A 14,572-nucleotide genomic window follows, 5' to 3' on the forward strand; every position below is an offset into this window, starting at 1 on the left:
AACTAGTCAAAATATCATTCATGCAATTAGCAGTTGCATAACTGGTTTTTTAAAAGTAAACTGAAGTATGGGGGCAATCTGGATTGGGACCCTGATGTGGAGGGGTTGGGGTTTTTTTTGGTGCTTCCCCCACCATATTCTATTCTCAACTAAGGTTCTTGTATCTGCTATCTGCATTGAGGATAAAGCCTCTTGTTTCCCCAAGGGGGAGCTTACATGCGTGTTGAGATGTGCGAGGTCAAAGAAGCTATATTCTCCAAAGGTGATCAAAGTACCATTTAATGCCCATTTGCTCTAGGATCAGCTAAAAAAACCAAAACCCCTCTTTCCACTTGCTTGTTGTCCTCTTCACCTAACAAAAGAAGGGGTCAAATGATTAAATACATAAATCTTCCCCACCCAAAATTAACTGATATCCAAACTGTCCATAGAATATTTTCAGCACAAAGGTTCAGTACTGGCTATCTCAGAGGTCTGCAGTAGATGAGGAGGCAAATGTTCAAAATGGAATAGATGTACATTTCTCTTCCCTTTGACAGCTCCCTCATGCATGTGCCATCAGTAATAGTCATATGAGTCATCGTCACTCTCCATGTCATCGTCTGGCCCTAGTCTGGGCATCTTGGGCAGGGACAATTCAGTCATGTTCAGCTGATCTGCAAGTACAGGGCACAAAGCAAATAATTAGTCCTTGTACAGTGTTTGTATTCTTTGCTATTTATCCTTCACCACTGTGGGGATATTTGGATGTTGTCCATTTTACAAGCAGCCAAGATCAGGGCTGGTCCAAGTCTCAGTTCTGCTGCCTGAGGTGAAGGACAAGATGTCACCACTACCCCATTCCATGGGCAGAAACTTACCAGATTGACAGCTGAATCTTACTCATCCTTAGGGAACTCAGTGCAGGTCCCATGACACACCCTTCTCTATTCTCTAACACAGGAGAATAGCTGGGACAGGGGTTCAGCAAGAATTGGCTACCGTCTCTGTCCACATCTCAGCATCCATTGCTTGAAGCAGCTGCCTCGTCTGACAAACAACTTGTCAAACATTTTATCTCCATGTCTTTGTCTGTATTTCTTTTCACCAAACCAATAAATCAACCAAGCACGCATTTCACAAACAATAGCATGCTTAAGCTACCGTATTTTTCTCTCTATAACACGCAGATTTTTTCTCCTAAAAAGGAAGGGGAAATGTCTGTGCGTGTTATTGAGCGAATGTGTGGTCCCTGGAGCCGAATGGCGCGAGTGGAGGCAAAAATCAGGCAAAAATCAAATCGTGTCTCGGAGAAGGGAAACCTGAAAAGAGGAAGCGGCTGCTTTCCTGCATTCTGCCTCAGGGTCTTACTGCCCACCCTCTCTGTTTCATTGCTGTGTTTGCTCAAACGGAACAAAGAGCAGGGAAAGCCCCTCCCCTCCAGGCAAGCAGAGGGGAAAGCAGAGCGTCCTTCCTTCTAATTCCTCTCCGTGCTCAGGAGGGAACAATGTTTGTGAAGGGAAGAGAGATTACAGGTTCAGCTTAAAATTCTGATTTGACTTCTTGCTTTTGTTTTTGAGGACACACAGCATTCAAATATGCTTTCTTCCATTTAAAAGGATGAAATCCTTAAACAGTGTTTTGCCTGTAAATTCATGCGATCTGGAAGAGTACAGTGTCTGTACCTCTTAAGGGATGGCAAAGCTTAGGTTTCGCTGCTAAATAGTTCTTAATGCAGTTAAAATGCTTTCTTCTGTCAAGGCAATTAAAAAATATATATATCAGGCAGCCGGAAAACATGCAGGTGGGAGAGAGAGAGCGCGAACTGGCTGGCTTGGGTGGGTGGGTGGGGGGAAACTTTTGCCTTCCTTTCCTCCCTCCCGTTATACCCCTCTCCTGCATTCTTAGCCAGCTGCTTCTCTGCACACCCCTCTCGTGCTCCTTGTCCCTTCTGTATTTTTCCTTCCCTCCCCACTTAAAATGTGGTTACAAAGCATGGATCCACATGGATCCTCAGGATCTTTGCATTGGGTCACCCCAAATTCACCATCAGAGCACATAGCATGTCCATGGCTACAGCCTGCCCCCCAAAAATCACGCACCCACTGTTGCCTGGGGCTGCAATGGTGCAAAAACGTGGTTAAAAAGCATGGGTCCACATGGATCCTCAGGATCTTTGCATTGGGTCAGCCCAAATTCACCATCAGAGCACATAGCATGTCCATGGCTACAGCCTGCCCCCCCAAAATCATGCACCCACTGTTGCCTGGGGCTGCAATGGTGCAAAAACGTGGTTACAAAGCATGGATCCACAGGGATTCTCAGGATTTTTGCATTGGGTCACCCCAAATTCACCATCAGATCGCATGTCTGTGGCCACAGCATGAAGCGCAAAAATGATACATCCACTGTTTCATTCAGAATGTTTTTTCCCTTGTTTTCCTCCTCTAAAAACAATGTGCGTGTTATGGTCAGGTCGTGTTATAGAGCGAAAAATACAGTAATATTTGGTGTTAATTGTTTTTGCAGATATTTTAAATTGAATGCTAAAGAGGGATATCCTGATACAGTGAACAAAAAGTAGAATTTGGGCCCAGAAGACATCTGCCATGGAGCTGCTTAACTCTGTGTTGAATTGTGACCATAGAGAAGAACTAAACATTACGGGAAACACATGGTTATCACTGAAACTGGGAGCCCCCGTTAAGAACCCCACCTGTTCCTTTGTAGCATGTAGTTCAACTACCATCATATCTTGACAGCATTACATTAGCTTTTTGAAAATCCCTTTACCCACAGGACTTGCTGCCACTAAAGGGGGTGGGAAAATGTTGATTGTAATGAGGATGTAATCCAGGGGAAATGGACACAGGGCTGCCAGTTTTGTTGGCAACCATGTTTTGGTAACGTGTAGTTCTGCCCAGAGTGTGAGGAAATGGCATTCCATATATCTGAATTCCTTTTATTTAGAAAACACTGTTAACAACATTTTACCAAGGACTAGGTTGGTATAATCAGTAGTTATGGATAAACCATTTGATTCTTTTTAAAAAAACAAAAAACTTCAATCATAACGCAGCTGGTTACACAGGATATATGAAACACTACTTGGTAGTTAAGGAGCACTGATAGCAGCGGTTGCCTGAATAATACAGTGGTACCTCGGGTTACATACGCTTCAGGTTACATATGCTTCAGGTTACAGACTCTGCTAACCCAGAAATATTACCTTGGGTTAAGAACTTTGCTTCAGGATAAGAACAGAAATCGTACTCCGGTGGTGCAGCGGCGGAAGGAGGCCCCATTAACTAAAGTGGTGCTTCAGGTTAAGAACAGTTTCAGGTTAAGAACGGACCTCCGGAACAAATTAAGTACTTAACCTGAGGTACCACTGTATCAGATAGCTCAGAAGAGGGGAAGACTAAAGAGACATTGAAGATCTGCTCTCACATATGGCAAAGGGTGTTTGGTGTGCTGGGCCTGAAATGTCAACACAATGAATCCGTCAGGAGGAGAAGAGGAAGAGTAGGAACTACTTACCAGGAGTGAGAACCATGAGGCTGGCTGGAGCTGCCACCTGCCCAACGTTGTTCCTCGCAAAGCAGCGGTAAGTCCCCTCATCAGTTACCCGCACAGCTTGAATCTGCAGCCAGCTGGTCACCTCATATTTCTGAGGGCCTCCCCTAAACTAGAGTTAATTATATACCAACAGGAGAGACACAATTCCATTGTTAAAAACTTTACAGCAAGTGGATTGCTGCTGAAATCTCCAATGGGGAGTTATTGAGACAGTCTCTGTATCACAGATCAATCAATTCAGGCATATCTAAGATACTGGTTGCACAGAGTCAAATCTCAGTTTTAGCATTGCTCCATTTGCCCTTCTTTCAGGTGAAGCACTATCATGTTCTCTGAAATATATTTTCTTGCACAAGCATATCTTGTCATTTATAAATGCTACCTCTGTCACATAGGACATCTTTTGTTATTTAGAAAGACACACACCTGGAATGCAAAAGCTGTTGACTCATTTTCCTGTTCTAAGGCAGGGCCAAAAAGACTGAATATTTCACTTTAAAAGGTCTCCACGACCTCTGAGGCATGCATATTTCTTCTTTATTATTTGTCTTCCTATAATTTAGACCCTTTTTCTCTTTTCCTAATCCCAGCAGTCAGAGCAAACAATTAGTCTCTTTCAGTCATCTCTGTACATATTTGGAAACTGTAGGATTCCACCATATTCCTTGTTCTCACTTTAAATGGGATATTCCACCATCCTGAGTGTTTGGGTACACATAAACAAGAAAGGTGGCCCACTTCTGGGTTTTTAAAAGACGTACATATGCACACACATTTCACACTTGACGCATACATATTTTGTACTTGTGTATTCTCTGGGACATCTCAGCCTGCTGTGAAATACCAAGTCTCCCCTCACCCCCACTCTGAACTGGAAAACAATATAAATTTCTTGCAGATGTAGCAAACTGTACTGTGGCACACTCTTTCTTTTCTTTTAGAGCATAAATCAGAATGGACTGGAAAGTGACCACAAACTGTCTTCTTGTTTCTCAGTCTCCTTTGTAAACAGGATACAAGCAGCTTTTCTCTGAAAGTGAATGTACAGGCTCTGTCTTTCTCTTTCTTTTGTCAACTCAGAGAGCACAGAATCACATCCAAAAAGTGATGTTACCTCACCAATGGGCAGAAACGCATGAAGCACAGAATTTAAAAGATCACTTTGAAATAGTCATTTGCTTATCTAATAGCAGCGCAACACTGAAACAAATTCCAGAATTTGTAATGCCTTGGCAGGGGCTGGAATAGAAAAGAGGAGAAAATGAAGGGTTTGTGGAGTCAGTAGGAGAGGGACTGCTTGCCATGGATTGAATCGAACAGCTTTATGTGGGACTCAAAAACTTCACTCTCAGTTGCTGAATGCCACACCCACATCCCCTTTGATTTCTCAGCTCTTAGAAGATTATGTCTACATACTTAACTATACGTCTACATACATATAGTTTTAAGATGAGGTCTAGAAACTTTTAAAATGAAAACTAGATTTCTCTGCATTCGTACAAAGCTATACAAGTCTGTGCAATAGACTAAAATATGCAGTCACAAACCAGTAGATTTCCTGATTAAACTGGGAAACCTAACCTTAAACTGAGGATCCTCCAGTGGGACTAACCGATTTACAGCACAATCCTTTGAAGGATTGCCAGAATGTAAATACTACTGTGTTCAATGAAGACCACTTCCCACCTGCCTAGGATTTCCATTCCATTTTAAAGATAGATTCCTAAAGTTGTAGGGGTGCATGGGGATTTAGGGGTGCATTAGGACCTTGGTAGCATCATCTGGTTTAATACCTACCCTCACACTGAAGATTTTTCTGCGCAATATATTCCATAATGTTTCATTTAAACTGTTTTTAATTAACTCGCAGAAAATGGAGTTTCTCTCTGGAGATTATTCCATTGTTTCAGCTTTTCCCTGTGGGAAAGCTGTTTCTGGTTCCAGTTTTCATTTGTTGGGTTTCATCCCCAATGTGTGGTCCAGCAAGAAAATGCAGTCAAGGAAAGTGACTTGAAATTCATTCTAGCGGAAGATGCCATCAGAAGCATAACACTACTTTCCCCCTGCCTGAAACATGGCGCTTCCCCAAGCTTCTCAATCCAGCAGTGATGTAGTTTTCGCCTCACCCAAACATTCCATACAATAATAATAAAGATTTGTAGTTTCTATAAAAATTTCCCAGGACTTCCTTACACGCCCTTTAAATAGAAGGGTATACAAGCGGCTGCCCTACAGCCTCTCAAGTTCTATTTTGGGATGGAGCTCCAAGCCTGTTAACCCTTCTAAAGATAACTTGGCGAGCCTTCTGTTTTAGGGTTATGCACAGTGAGTACAATATTCCACATCTGCCCTTGTGGATACGTGTATTATTCTTCCTCAAAGGGGAACAGCAAAAAGTAAAAGATAATTGAACTTCACGGTAACAAAGGAAATGTACATGCAGGGATGCAACTGTTTTTTCAGCAACAAAAAAGACATACAGTGGCACCTCAGGTTAAGAACTTTGCTTCAGGATGAGAACAGAAATTACGTGGTGGCAGCGCGGCAGCAGCTGGAGGCCCCATTAGCTAAAGTGGTACCTCAGGTTAAGAACAGTTTCAGGTTAAGAACGGACCTCCAGAATGAATTAAGTTCTTAACCCGAGGTACCACTGTATTCTGAAGAAAATGAAACTTCATCTGTGGCATATCTGTGGTTGGCGGGCAGAAGACCTAAGGTCAGCCTACCATATTTTTCGCTCTATAAGATGCACCAGACCACAAGACGCACCTAGTTTTTGGAGGAGGAAAACAAGAAAAAAAATATTCTGAAACTCAGAAGCCAGAACAGCAAGAGGGATCACTGCGCAGTGAAAGCAGCAATCCCTCTTGCTGTTCTGGCTTCTGGGATAGCTGCGCAGCCTGCATTCGCTCCATAAGATGCACACACATTTCCTCTTACTTTTTAGGAGGGAAAAAGTGAGTCTTATAGAGCAAAAAATACCGTAAGTGATGGAAGATGCTAAAAGAAGGTAAATTAGGCCTGCCAAATAACTGAGTAATCTGAGTATCTTCTGCTGCAAAATCCTTTTTCAGACCTGCCCCATAAACACAAACCATTCTCCCCCTGAGCTCTTGCTGGAACTTGTAGCTCACCTGAACCGAGATGTGTGGGTCATCTCCAGGAAGCAGCATGTCCGATCCCTCCTTTCTCCATTCGATAGATGCCATGGGGTATGCAAAGACCTCACAGCCAAAGATCACATCTTGCCCAGTGATGTTCCAGATGTCATAGGGAGGCGATATGATGTGGGGCTCTGGAAAAGACCCAAAACTATCTGAGGGAAATAATCTCTGGGTTGCTTGTATATGAAGACAAAACATTTTCATGCTGGATTTTATAGATTAGTTCTCTCAGCTTGTTCTATCTGAGATCTGATTTAGGTGTGCTTTCCAAGTAATCCTTCTAGTACATGATGTGATATTTACCTTTCAATTGTCAGCCTGCAAGCAGTGCCTGTGTAATTTTAATATTTTTGTTCAGCAACTAGCAATTTTAGGTGCAGCAGCAGCAACCACCACAATTATAATTAAGCACATTGTTCTGTCCAGCTGTTGCACTACGCTGCCTTATTTCTTATAAACAGAAAAAAGCCAGGCTTTTTATGACTGAACTGAATAGTCCTCTTCGCCTTGCCCACCAGCAGTTGTTAGTCAAGCATGTGTTTGCATCATGGCACATCTGTGAACCACAGCCCTTGGCCCCTAAACGGTGGTCCAGAGCTTTGTCATACTCGTTTAAATGAAGTGCTTCTCAGGGAATGCCGCCTGAGTCTCATGTTGCAGCAGAAACGTGACATCCTTGTGGCAGCTGCTAATCAGCCTGCTTTCCTGTCAGATGCTTTGGCTACATTTTAAGCATCCTAGTCCCTCTCTTCCTCCTGTTGTGAGGTTGGCTGCACAGGGAGGGGACCATAGCTCTGTGATAGAGCATATTCTCTGCATGCAGAAGTCCCCAAGGTCAACCTCCAGTTAACAAAGGATTGGGTGCCAAGTGTTGGGTGGGATAGATAGCTCTCTACTTGAGACCTTGGAGAGCTGCAGAATGGATAATCCTGTAAGCTGTACGCCGGCCCCCTTGGCCAATAAAGCGAGATGAGCGCCACAACCCCAGAGTTGTCCACGACTGGACCTAATGGTCAGGGGTCCCTTTACCTTTACCTTTAAATATTTAAAAACATTGGTCAATAAAAAAAAATCCTGGATTTTTCAATGGTAACAAAAAATATCCAGATGATATGAAATAGGCTGGAATGGACATGTGATTGAACACATGGGGAAATGACACAGGCTGAAAAAGAAGACTGGTCTCACTTTGCCACTTAAGAGGCTTCTGGTCAGATGTTTAGGTTCACTCTAAGCACTGGGGATGTCCCCTAACAACCATACAGGCCTTATTTTCAATTACTGCTTTTGGGGGGGGGGTGGAACCCCATGATCTTGGTCTTCACAGCTTTCCATAGAAAATAATTACAGTGCACAGTGAAGAGGTCTATGCATCACTCTTAAGGTGAGGTTGGGCTTTGCATACAGAAAGTCCTAGGTTGAGGTTTAATACCTGGCATTTCCAGTTTAAAAAGCTCACATGGCAAGTGATGGGGGAGATCTTTGCATGAGACCCTGGAACATCTCTACCAGTCATTGTAAAGGTAAAGGGACCCCTGACCATTAGGTCCAGTCGTGGCCGACTCTGGGGTTGCAGTGCTCATCTTGCAACCAGTCATTGTACTGGGCTTGAAAAAAAAAAAAGCTTGAACTAGTTTAAGGGAGCTGTCAAAGCATTCCCCATTTCTCTTTTGTCCAGCTTAAAGCTGTCCGTCTGTTTCATTTCCCAAATGCCCCTTTTTCTTGGAATGTAAATGTGGAGAAATGCCTTCTCATTTTATTTCCAAATCATCGCTTGCAGCTTCACTTGGAAATTTAGAGAAAACCTGCAAAAGCCTTACCTGATTCACAGGGTCCTTCATGGGCCACAGTGAGATTAGCCTCTGGATGGGAGTTATGCACCTCTTGAAATTTGCATATTTGGGCATAGGTCTTGCCATCGGAGCCACAGAGAGCCTGGCTAGATTGGCAAGTGCACTGAGGCTCAGGCACCTCACCGCGCCGTAGGTCCCCGGAATCAAGGCGGCACTCTAAGTGATCCCCACACTTGCCATAGAAGTGGTTGGTATTGTCCAAGTCACAGATTTGGCCCTCCAGATTGGCACACTCCCAACAGCAGTCACAAGCATCCAGCACCACCCCAGCAAGGCAGCCACGTGGCGTGGGACATTCTTCCAATCTACATTGCACACAGCTTTCCCCCTCCTCCAGAAGCCTCTGCCAGCCACGCTGCAAGTAATCTGGGCCGACAGGCAGGGCTCGACTGAGTACATCCCAGCACGAAAATAGCAAGAGAAAGGTGACTAAGTTAGCAGGCCGAGACATTCTCACAAGCTTTCGGGAACTTGGCATCCATTCATCACCCTTGCCGAAAAACATCCCTTGGACACTTGGGTCCTCAGCACCGGTCACTGCAATCTTCTCTACAAGGCCATCAGTGCCTGCAAAAAGGAAACAGAACTTAGAAGAGGGGGATATATTCAGAGGCAACCACTTAATGAATCCCTGAGGTGTGGGGAAGGGTTGTGGCTCAGTGGCCGTACCTCCAAGTAGGGCTGAGGATGTCCCCTTCTTGTAACCCTGGAGATCTCCTGCCAATCAGTGTAGACAATACTGAACTAGATGGACTACTGGGCTGACTTGGTATAAGGCAGTTTCTTGTGTTCCTGTGGAACTATATGAGGAACAAGGGAGATCAACTGGGGGGAAAGGCAATCCCACCCACCACTGAACCCAATGTATTTTGACCATACATTATTTTAGCTTTACACGCTATCACCGGAATGTAACTCCCGTGAAAGTTGAGAGTCGCCCATACAATATATATAACTGCAAGATGTTTCATCAGGCAGACGGGAAAGTTAAACCTGAGGTATTATATCCAGAACAATAGTAAAAGCGCATTTCGATCATTTCAGATCACAGTTTATTTACAATTATTTTAGCATTGAAAAATATAATAGCTAACAGGTGGTTATGGGCTATTGTTGTCCCAAGCCAGGAACTCAAGCCCTAGTCTATTTAAGCCACTGTGCTTTCTCTGCCATAAGGCTATGAATGTTAATTCCCAAGCTTGCCTTTCATGTATATTGTACAAGCTTCCTTTTAGAACAAAGCCTGCGAGGTCAATGAGGGAGCAGTCATGCTGTGAAAATATTCACTCAGCACGAAGTTATTCTTGTCCATGATCATTTTTCTAGGCTAGTTCATTCAAAATATTGGGGGTTGTTTGACTTCAGCCATGCGGCTGCCATTGAGACAGGGACATCTGTTGCATTGTATCAGGTAGTTAACAGTTGTTCTGAAAGAAATGGCCCTTGGGTAAGGAAGAGGGGATGCAATTGCTATTTCTGTCACTCACTTGCAGTTGCAGCCAATTAAGTGTCAAGCAGGTCCCCCCCCCCCCAGTATATTATCCTTGGTTCTTATCACCTTTACCACCCCCATTCCCACTCCTCCATGGTAATGTCTATTTCATGCCTCTTCCCTCCAAAAGCTAGGATCCTAGATCCACCTACCTATTTTGGTCTAATAGACAAACAGATATATCCTCAGCAATAAATAAAATAACCCAACTCCTCTGGGCTGCTCTGTATCGCTAGAACACCCACACCTCAGGTCTGAAGACAGAACCTAGTATTTCAGATGTGTTTTTGTACCATCTCCTCTAGATTTCTCTGTCCATCCAGGTCCTAATGACTAACATGACAACCTGCATTCCCCCCCCTAACTTTGGAGATAGAAACCCCACTCTGTTATTATGGAAGTGCACTAATGAGCACTGCTAGCAATATTCTCACTTACAGACAAGCGCTAAAGAAAAAATTGCATGGCATTTCAGATGAAACTAATCCATAACAGAAGGAGTTCTATTGTTTTATAGAAAACACACTCTGTATAGCCCCGGGCATTAAGGGCTATCTTGTGACAGCCAAGCCTTCCCAGAATTGTTCTCCTTTACTCCCCACTCCCTCCTAACCACAAACATGCACATTTTCATACCAGACCTTTAGTTAGCTACTATGATGATAGCAACTTTTACTGGTGAGCTAGAAATTACACTTCTGCCAACATACTAGGTCTTGAGACTCTGGTGATAATAATACAGGGGGAGAGAGAAAGACTCAGGGAAGGTCTCTAGTGTTTGGTTGTGGATGAATTTTGCAATGTGTTTTATTGTGGATTATTTTTACAACATATTTTATTGCAGAGGAATTTTGCAACATATTCTTGACACAATAGTGGTGGATTTATTATATATCATTAATTGTTCTTCAGTGCTTCCCCAATGTTACCAAATTATTGCTGTCTGGAGGAACTACAGTGGGACATATGCAGGGCAACACCCTGAACATCTGTGGTATAAAAAGTTTTGGAATTTCAGCAGGAAGTTGCAGGATATGCACTGAATGGAAATGAGGCAGTATGAATACCCCAAAACATTTGCTGGTGAAAACAGTATTGAAAGCAAGATTGTGTATGACCACCCCTGATACCATCATTATCACAAATCATCATGAACATGCAATTAAAAAGTTGTTTGGATGGGCCCTATGACGGCTCAATTGCTGTGAAGTTAAGGCTGCAACCATATGCACATTTACCTAGGAGTATGCTCCACTGAACACAGTGGGACTTGTTTCTGAGTAAACATGTCTAGGACTGTGATGTAAATAACAGTATGATGCTAAATATAATACATCAGAATGAATGAAGTGCTGTAATTCAGTTTCCGAACACCCTCAGGAATATTACTGTTCAACAATGTTATTCTCTCCCTGCTAATTGAAAACTTTGCTAGACTTTAGATACATCTTTAGAGGAACTTAGCACAGGGGACCAGGGGAAATAATGGAAGCATCAGGGCCCATAGAGACACAGCGAGCAGTGATTTTAGAGGCCAATTGTTTCATGCTTTGCCTGTAGACCGGATTCTTTGGACCCATCCCATCCATGACAGATGTTTATCCAACCAGTGCTTAAATGTTTCCAAGGATTTGTATCTCCTGTGGCTGAAAACCTGGAGCCAAGTCTGAAATGCTCGTTTTTCCAGAACTGACTCCAAGAGTTTCAGAAATCAGTGGATACCTTGAGATTTCAGGAATGGTCAAGGAGCTCATCGAATCATAGAATTGTAGAGTTGGAAGGGACCCTGATGCTCATCTACTCCAATCCCCCCCCATGCAGAAATCTCAACTAGATCATACATGACAGATGGCCACCCAAGCTCTGCTTGTAAACCTCCAAGGAAGGAGAATCCACCACCTCTAATGGGAATTTGATTCCCCGTCAAACAGCTCTTACTGTCAGAAAGTTAGTCTGAGCAGCTGGTCTGGAGGACCATGCTTTAACCTTGAAAGGAAAGTTCAGGAAGCTCCAGTATTTGAAAGTGTCTCACCATGCAAATATTTACCCTCCTGTATTTTAAATGCTAGACCTGACTTGAATTGCCTTAATCCAGCAAATCATGGTAATGAGTATTCCTTCTTTTGAGAACTCTCCAGTTCCTTGCATACTATATACAGTAGACAGTGTAGCCCTAAAATATCTCATTAAAAAAAATAATCATGCAGCTCTGTTCCCCATACAGTGGTGGATGCACCTACCTCCGCTCAGACTAGGCAAAGCCTGTGGCTGGTTCAAAATCCTGGTGATCAGTTGCTTCCAATGCCGTCCTGAATATCCCCTCCAACCGGGTTAAGCTGGATGATTTTTGCCTTTTCCAGTGGATTAGTTTGTCTGCATCTCTGCTTGGAATGAGGACCAGTGATGTCACAATGAAATGTGATCCCCTGATCCCAGCCCTCTCCTTTCTCCCGCCCCTCAACACACACAAACAGTACTACTTCCACTAAAGCCTGCCTGATTAGCCACTAGACTTGTTTTCATGCTGAATGGCCACGAGTGAAGCCCAACAGAAACCTCCTTCGCTACTCCTGGCTCTGCTCTATGGAGAAACCACAATTGTAACTAGACACCTTTTTCACTGACTACTTAGGAAGCAGGCTCTAGGCAGAAAAATCCTTTTTTTATTATTAGAAGTATAAACTGGAACTCAACATGTCCAGGGGGGAGCTCAGAGTTCTTGGGTGGCAGATGTGCCTGATTTTTCCGAAGCAAAACATTCCACAGCAGAAGAGCCCCCAGAAACTCCTGGAGTGGCCCCTTCTGCTTGCTGTAAAGAAAAGCCGTGAAAGTGAGAGGTATTTGGGGAAAGTGATATTTAGTTGCTACATGGATGGTATGTTTCAGAGGGCATTCTTAGTGAGGAACATCAGAGTGGTGAGATGGGAAGAGGCAGCACCTTTAAGACATGACAGGAGCCAAATACCGAACTTTTTCTGCCAAAGCAACAGTGCAGGTTGGTTCAAGACAGAATCCACACACTGCCTCCCAAAATAGAACATTTAAAGAGGGCACGTATTTGCATAAAAATGGCATATGCTCATTTACATAGATGCGAATTTACAGAAAGAAAGAAAGAAAGAAAGAAAGAAAGAAAGAAAGAAAGAAAGAAAGAAAGAAAGATCTCTGCGTATGATTTGCTAGCAAAAGATGAAAAGTTTGATCTGGTATGTGCCAAAATAAGCAATCCCTCTTTTTCCTTGTCTGCCACTCAGATGTGGGCTCTTTCATACCCTGAGAAAGAATGTAAACCTAGATAAACAAGCCAGGCATCACAACAGAATTTCCTTGGGAAAGTCATGTGATCTTTCTCTTGATTGTCTCACCAATGAGGTTTCCCAACTGAAATACAAGGGCAGCAGAATCATATTGTGTGCTAGATTGCATAGTTAATTAAGGCCCCGTATAAAAACTCCCTGGTGGTTTTTTTTAAGGCATGTCAAAAATAAGAGGCCTATCTCAGCCTTCTCTCTGACAACTGCATACTGTTACTGTTATGGATGGGCCCTTATGTCACTGATCAACACATTTGCCTTTGTCTTCTCTAGGATATCAAAGCTGTGCTGGCTAAGATGCCTATGTGGTAAAAAGGTTCAATGAAGACTCTTTGTCTGATCCAATTATGTTCATATGAACAGCAACAGGAGTGTGTCCCTTTTCTTTTCAAAGAGAAGATACCTGATTTGATATGTATGCTGCTTCCCACCAAAACAACCCCAGAGTGATCTTTTGCACTTGCATGTATTGCAGAACTATAGGTGTAACTAAGGGAGCAACCATCAACTAAATGTATATGGAGGGACCAAGACTTTTAGCACTGAGTGAAAAGTTCATTGATGAGGATTATGGGATCCATCCTAAGGTTCCACCACAATTCACATATAGGATTCCAACTGTGGCTGTGAGTCTAGCTGTTGTCCAGCGTGATCTGGAAGTGCACATCCTGGATCCCTGGATCCAGCACCCTTCTACTCCTGTGGAATGGAGAGGACAATCAGCAATAGTGGACAAGCTAACTTCAGGCAGCTTCTGTGCCATTGCCAATCTTTTCATTGAGGAACCTCAATGGTTAAATGGGGATTAGACAATTTCAGGGAAGATATCAATGGCTGCTGGTCATGATGGATGTATGATACCTCCAGAAACAGAGGTACCGTAACTTGCCCCTGAGTACCATGAACAAAAGAGTGCTGTTGCATTCCCATCCTGCTTAGGGGCTTTTGTAGGCATCTGGTTGGCCACTGCAGGAAAGGCGACTCTGGGCTTGATGGCCCCCTGATCTCATCTTCCTATGTTTTTAACCTCTCATGTGTTTATAAAGAACACCACTTGAAAACTGAGCTAGGAAGGACTGAGTAAGGGTTGAAAATGGTGCCTGGGTGCACTACTTTGATATTCTTTCAGAGTAGTATTCATTTATTTATCTATTGCAATATTTCCATTCTTCCTTTCAGCCTCTCACAGAG

General features: G+C 43.4%; 1 protein-coding gene across 1 annotated transcript; it reads right to left on the reverse strand.

Annotated features, from left to right (window-relative positions):
* Nucleotides 1-258: 258 nt before the first annotated feature.
* On the reverse strand, nt 259-12,497 carry KAZALD1 (Kazal type serine peptidase inhibitor domain 1). The gene is made up of 5 exons (XM_081006229.1): nt 12,308-12,497; nt 8,543-9,142; nt 6,693-6,853; nt 3,520-3,667; nt 259-656 (listed from the first exon to the last, which is right to left on the reverse strand). The coding sequence occupies exons 2-5, from the start codon at nt 9,078-9,080 to the stop codon at nt 559-561; spliced, it is 945 nt and encodes a 314-aa protein (XP_080862355.1). The 5' UTR covers nt 9,081-9,142; nt 12,308-12,497; the 3' UTR covers nt 259-558.
* Between the last annotated feature and the right edge of the window lie 2,075 nt (nt 12,498-14,572).

The sequence above is a fragment of the Podarcis pityusensis genome (genome assembly GCF_964106645.2).
Source record: "Podarcis pityusensis genome assembly, chromosome: 5".
Lineage (NCBI taxonomy): Eukaryota > Metazoa > Chordata > Lepidosauria > Squamata > Lacertidae > Podarcis > Podarcis pityusensis.

Bases quoted from the DNA above. Each gene is read 5' to 3' on its own strand.
- KAZALD1 (XM_081006229.1), bottom strand. From the start codon at position 9,080: ATGTTTTTCGGCAAGGGTGATGAATGGATGCCAAGTTCCCGAAAGCTT. The intron at 6,854-8,542 runs GTAAGGCTTTTG...GGTCTTTTCCAG, and splicing joins TGAAGGACCCTGTGAATCAG to AGCCCCACATCATATCGCCT. The intron at 657-3,519 runs GTAAGTAGTTCC...CTGTACTTGCAG, and splicing joins CCTCATGGTTCTCACTCCTG to ATCAGCTGAACATGACTGAA.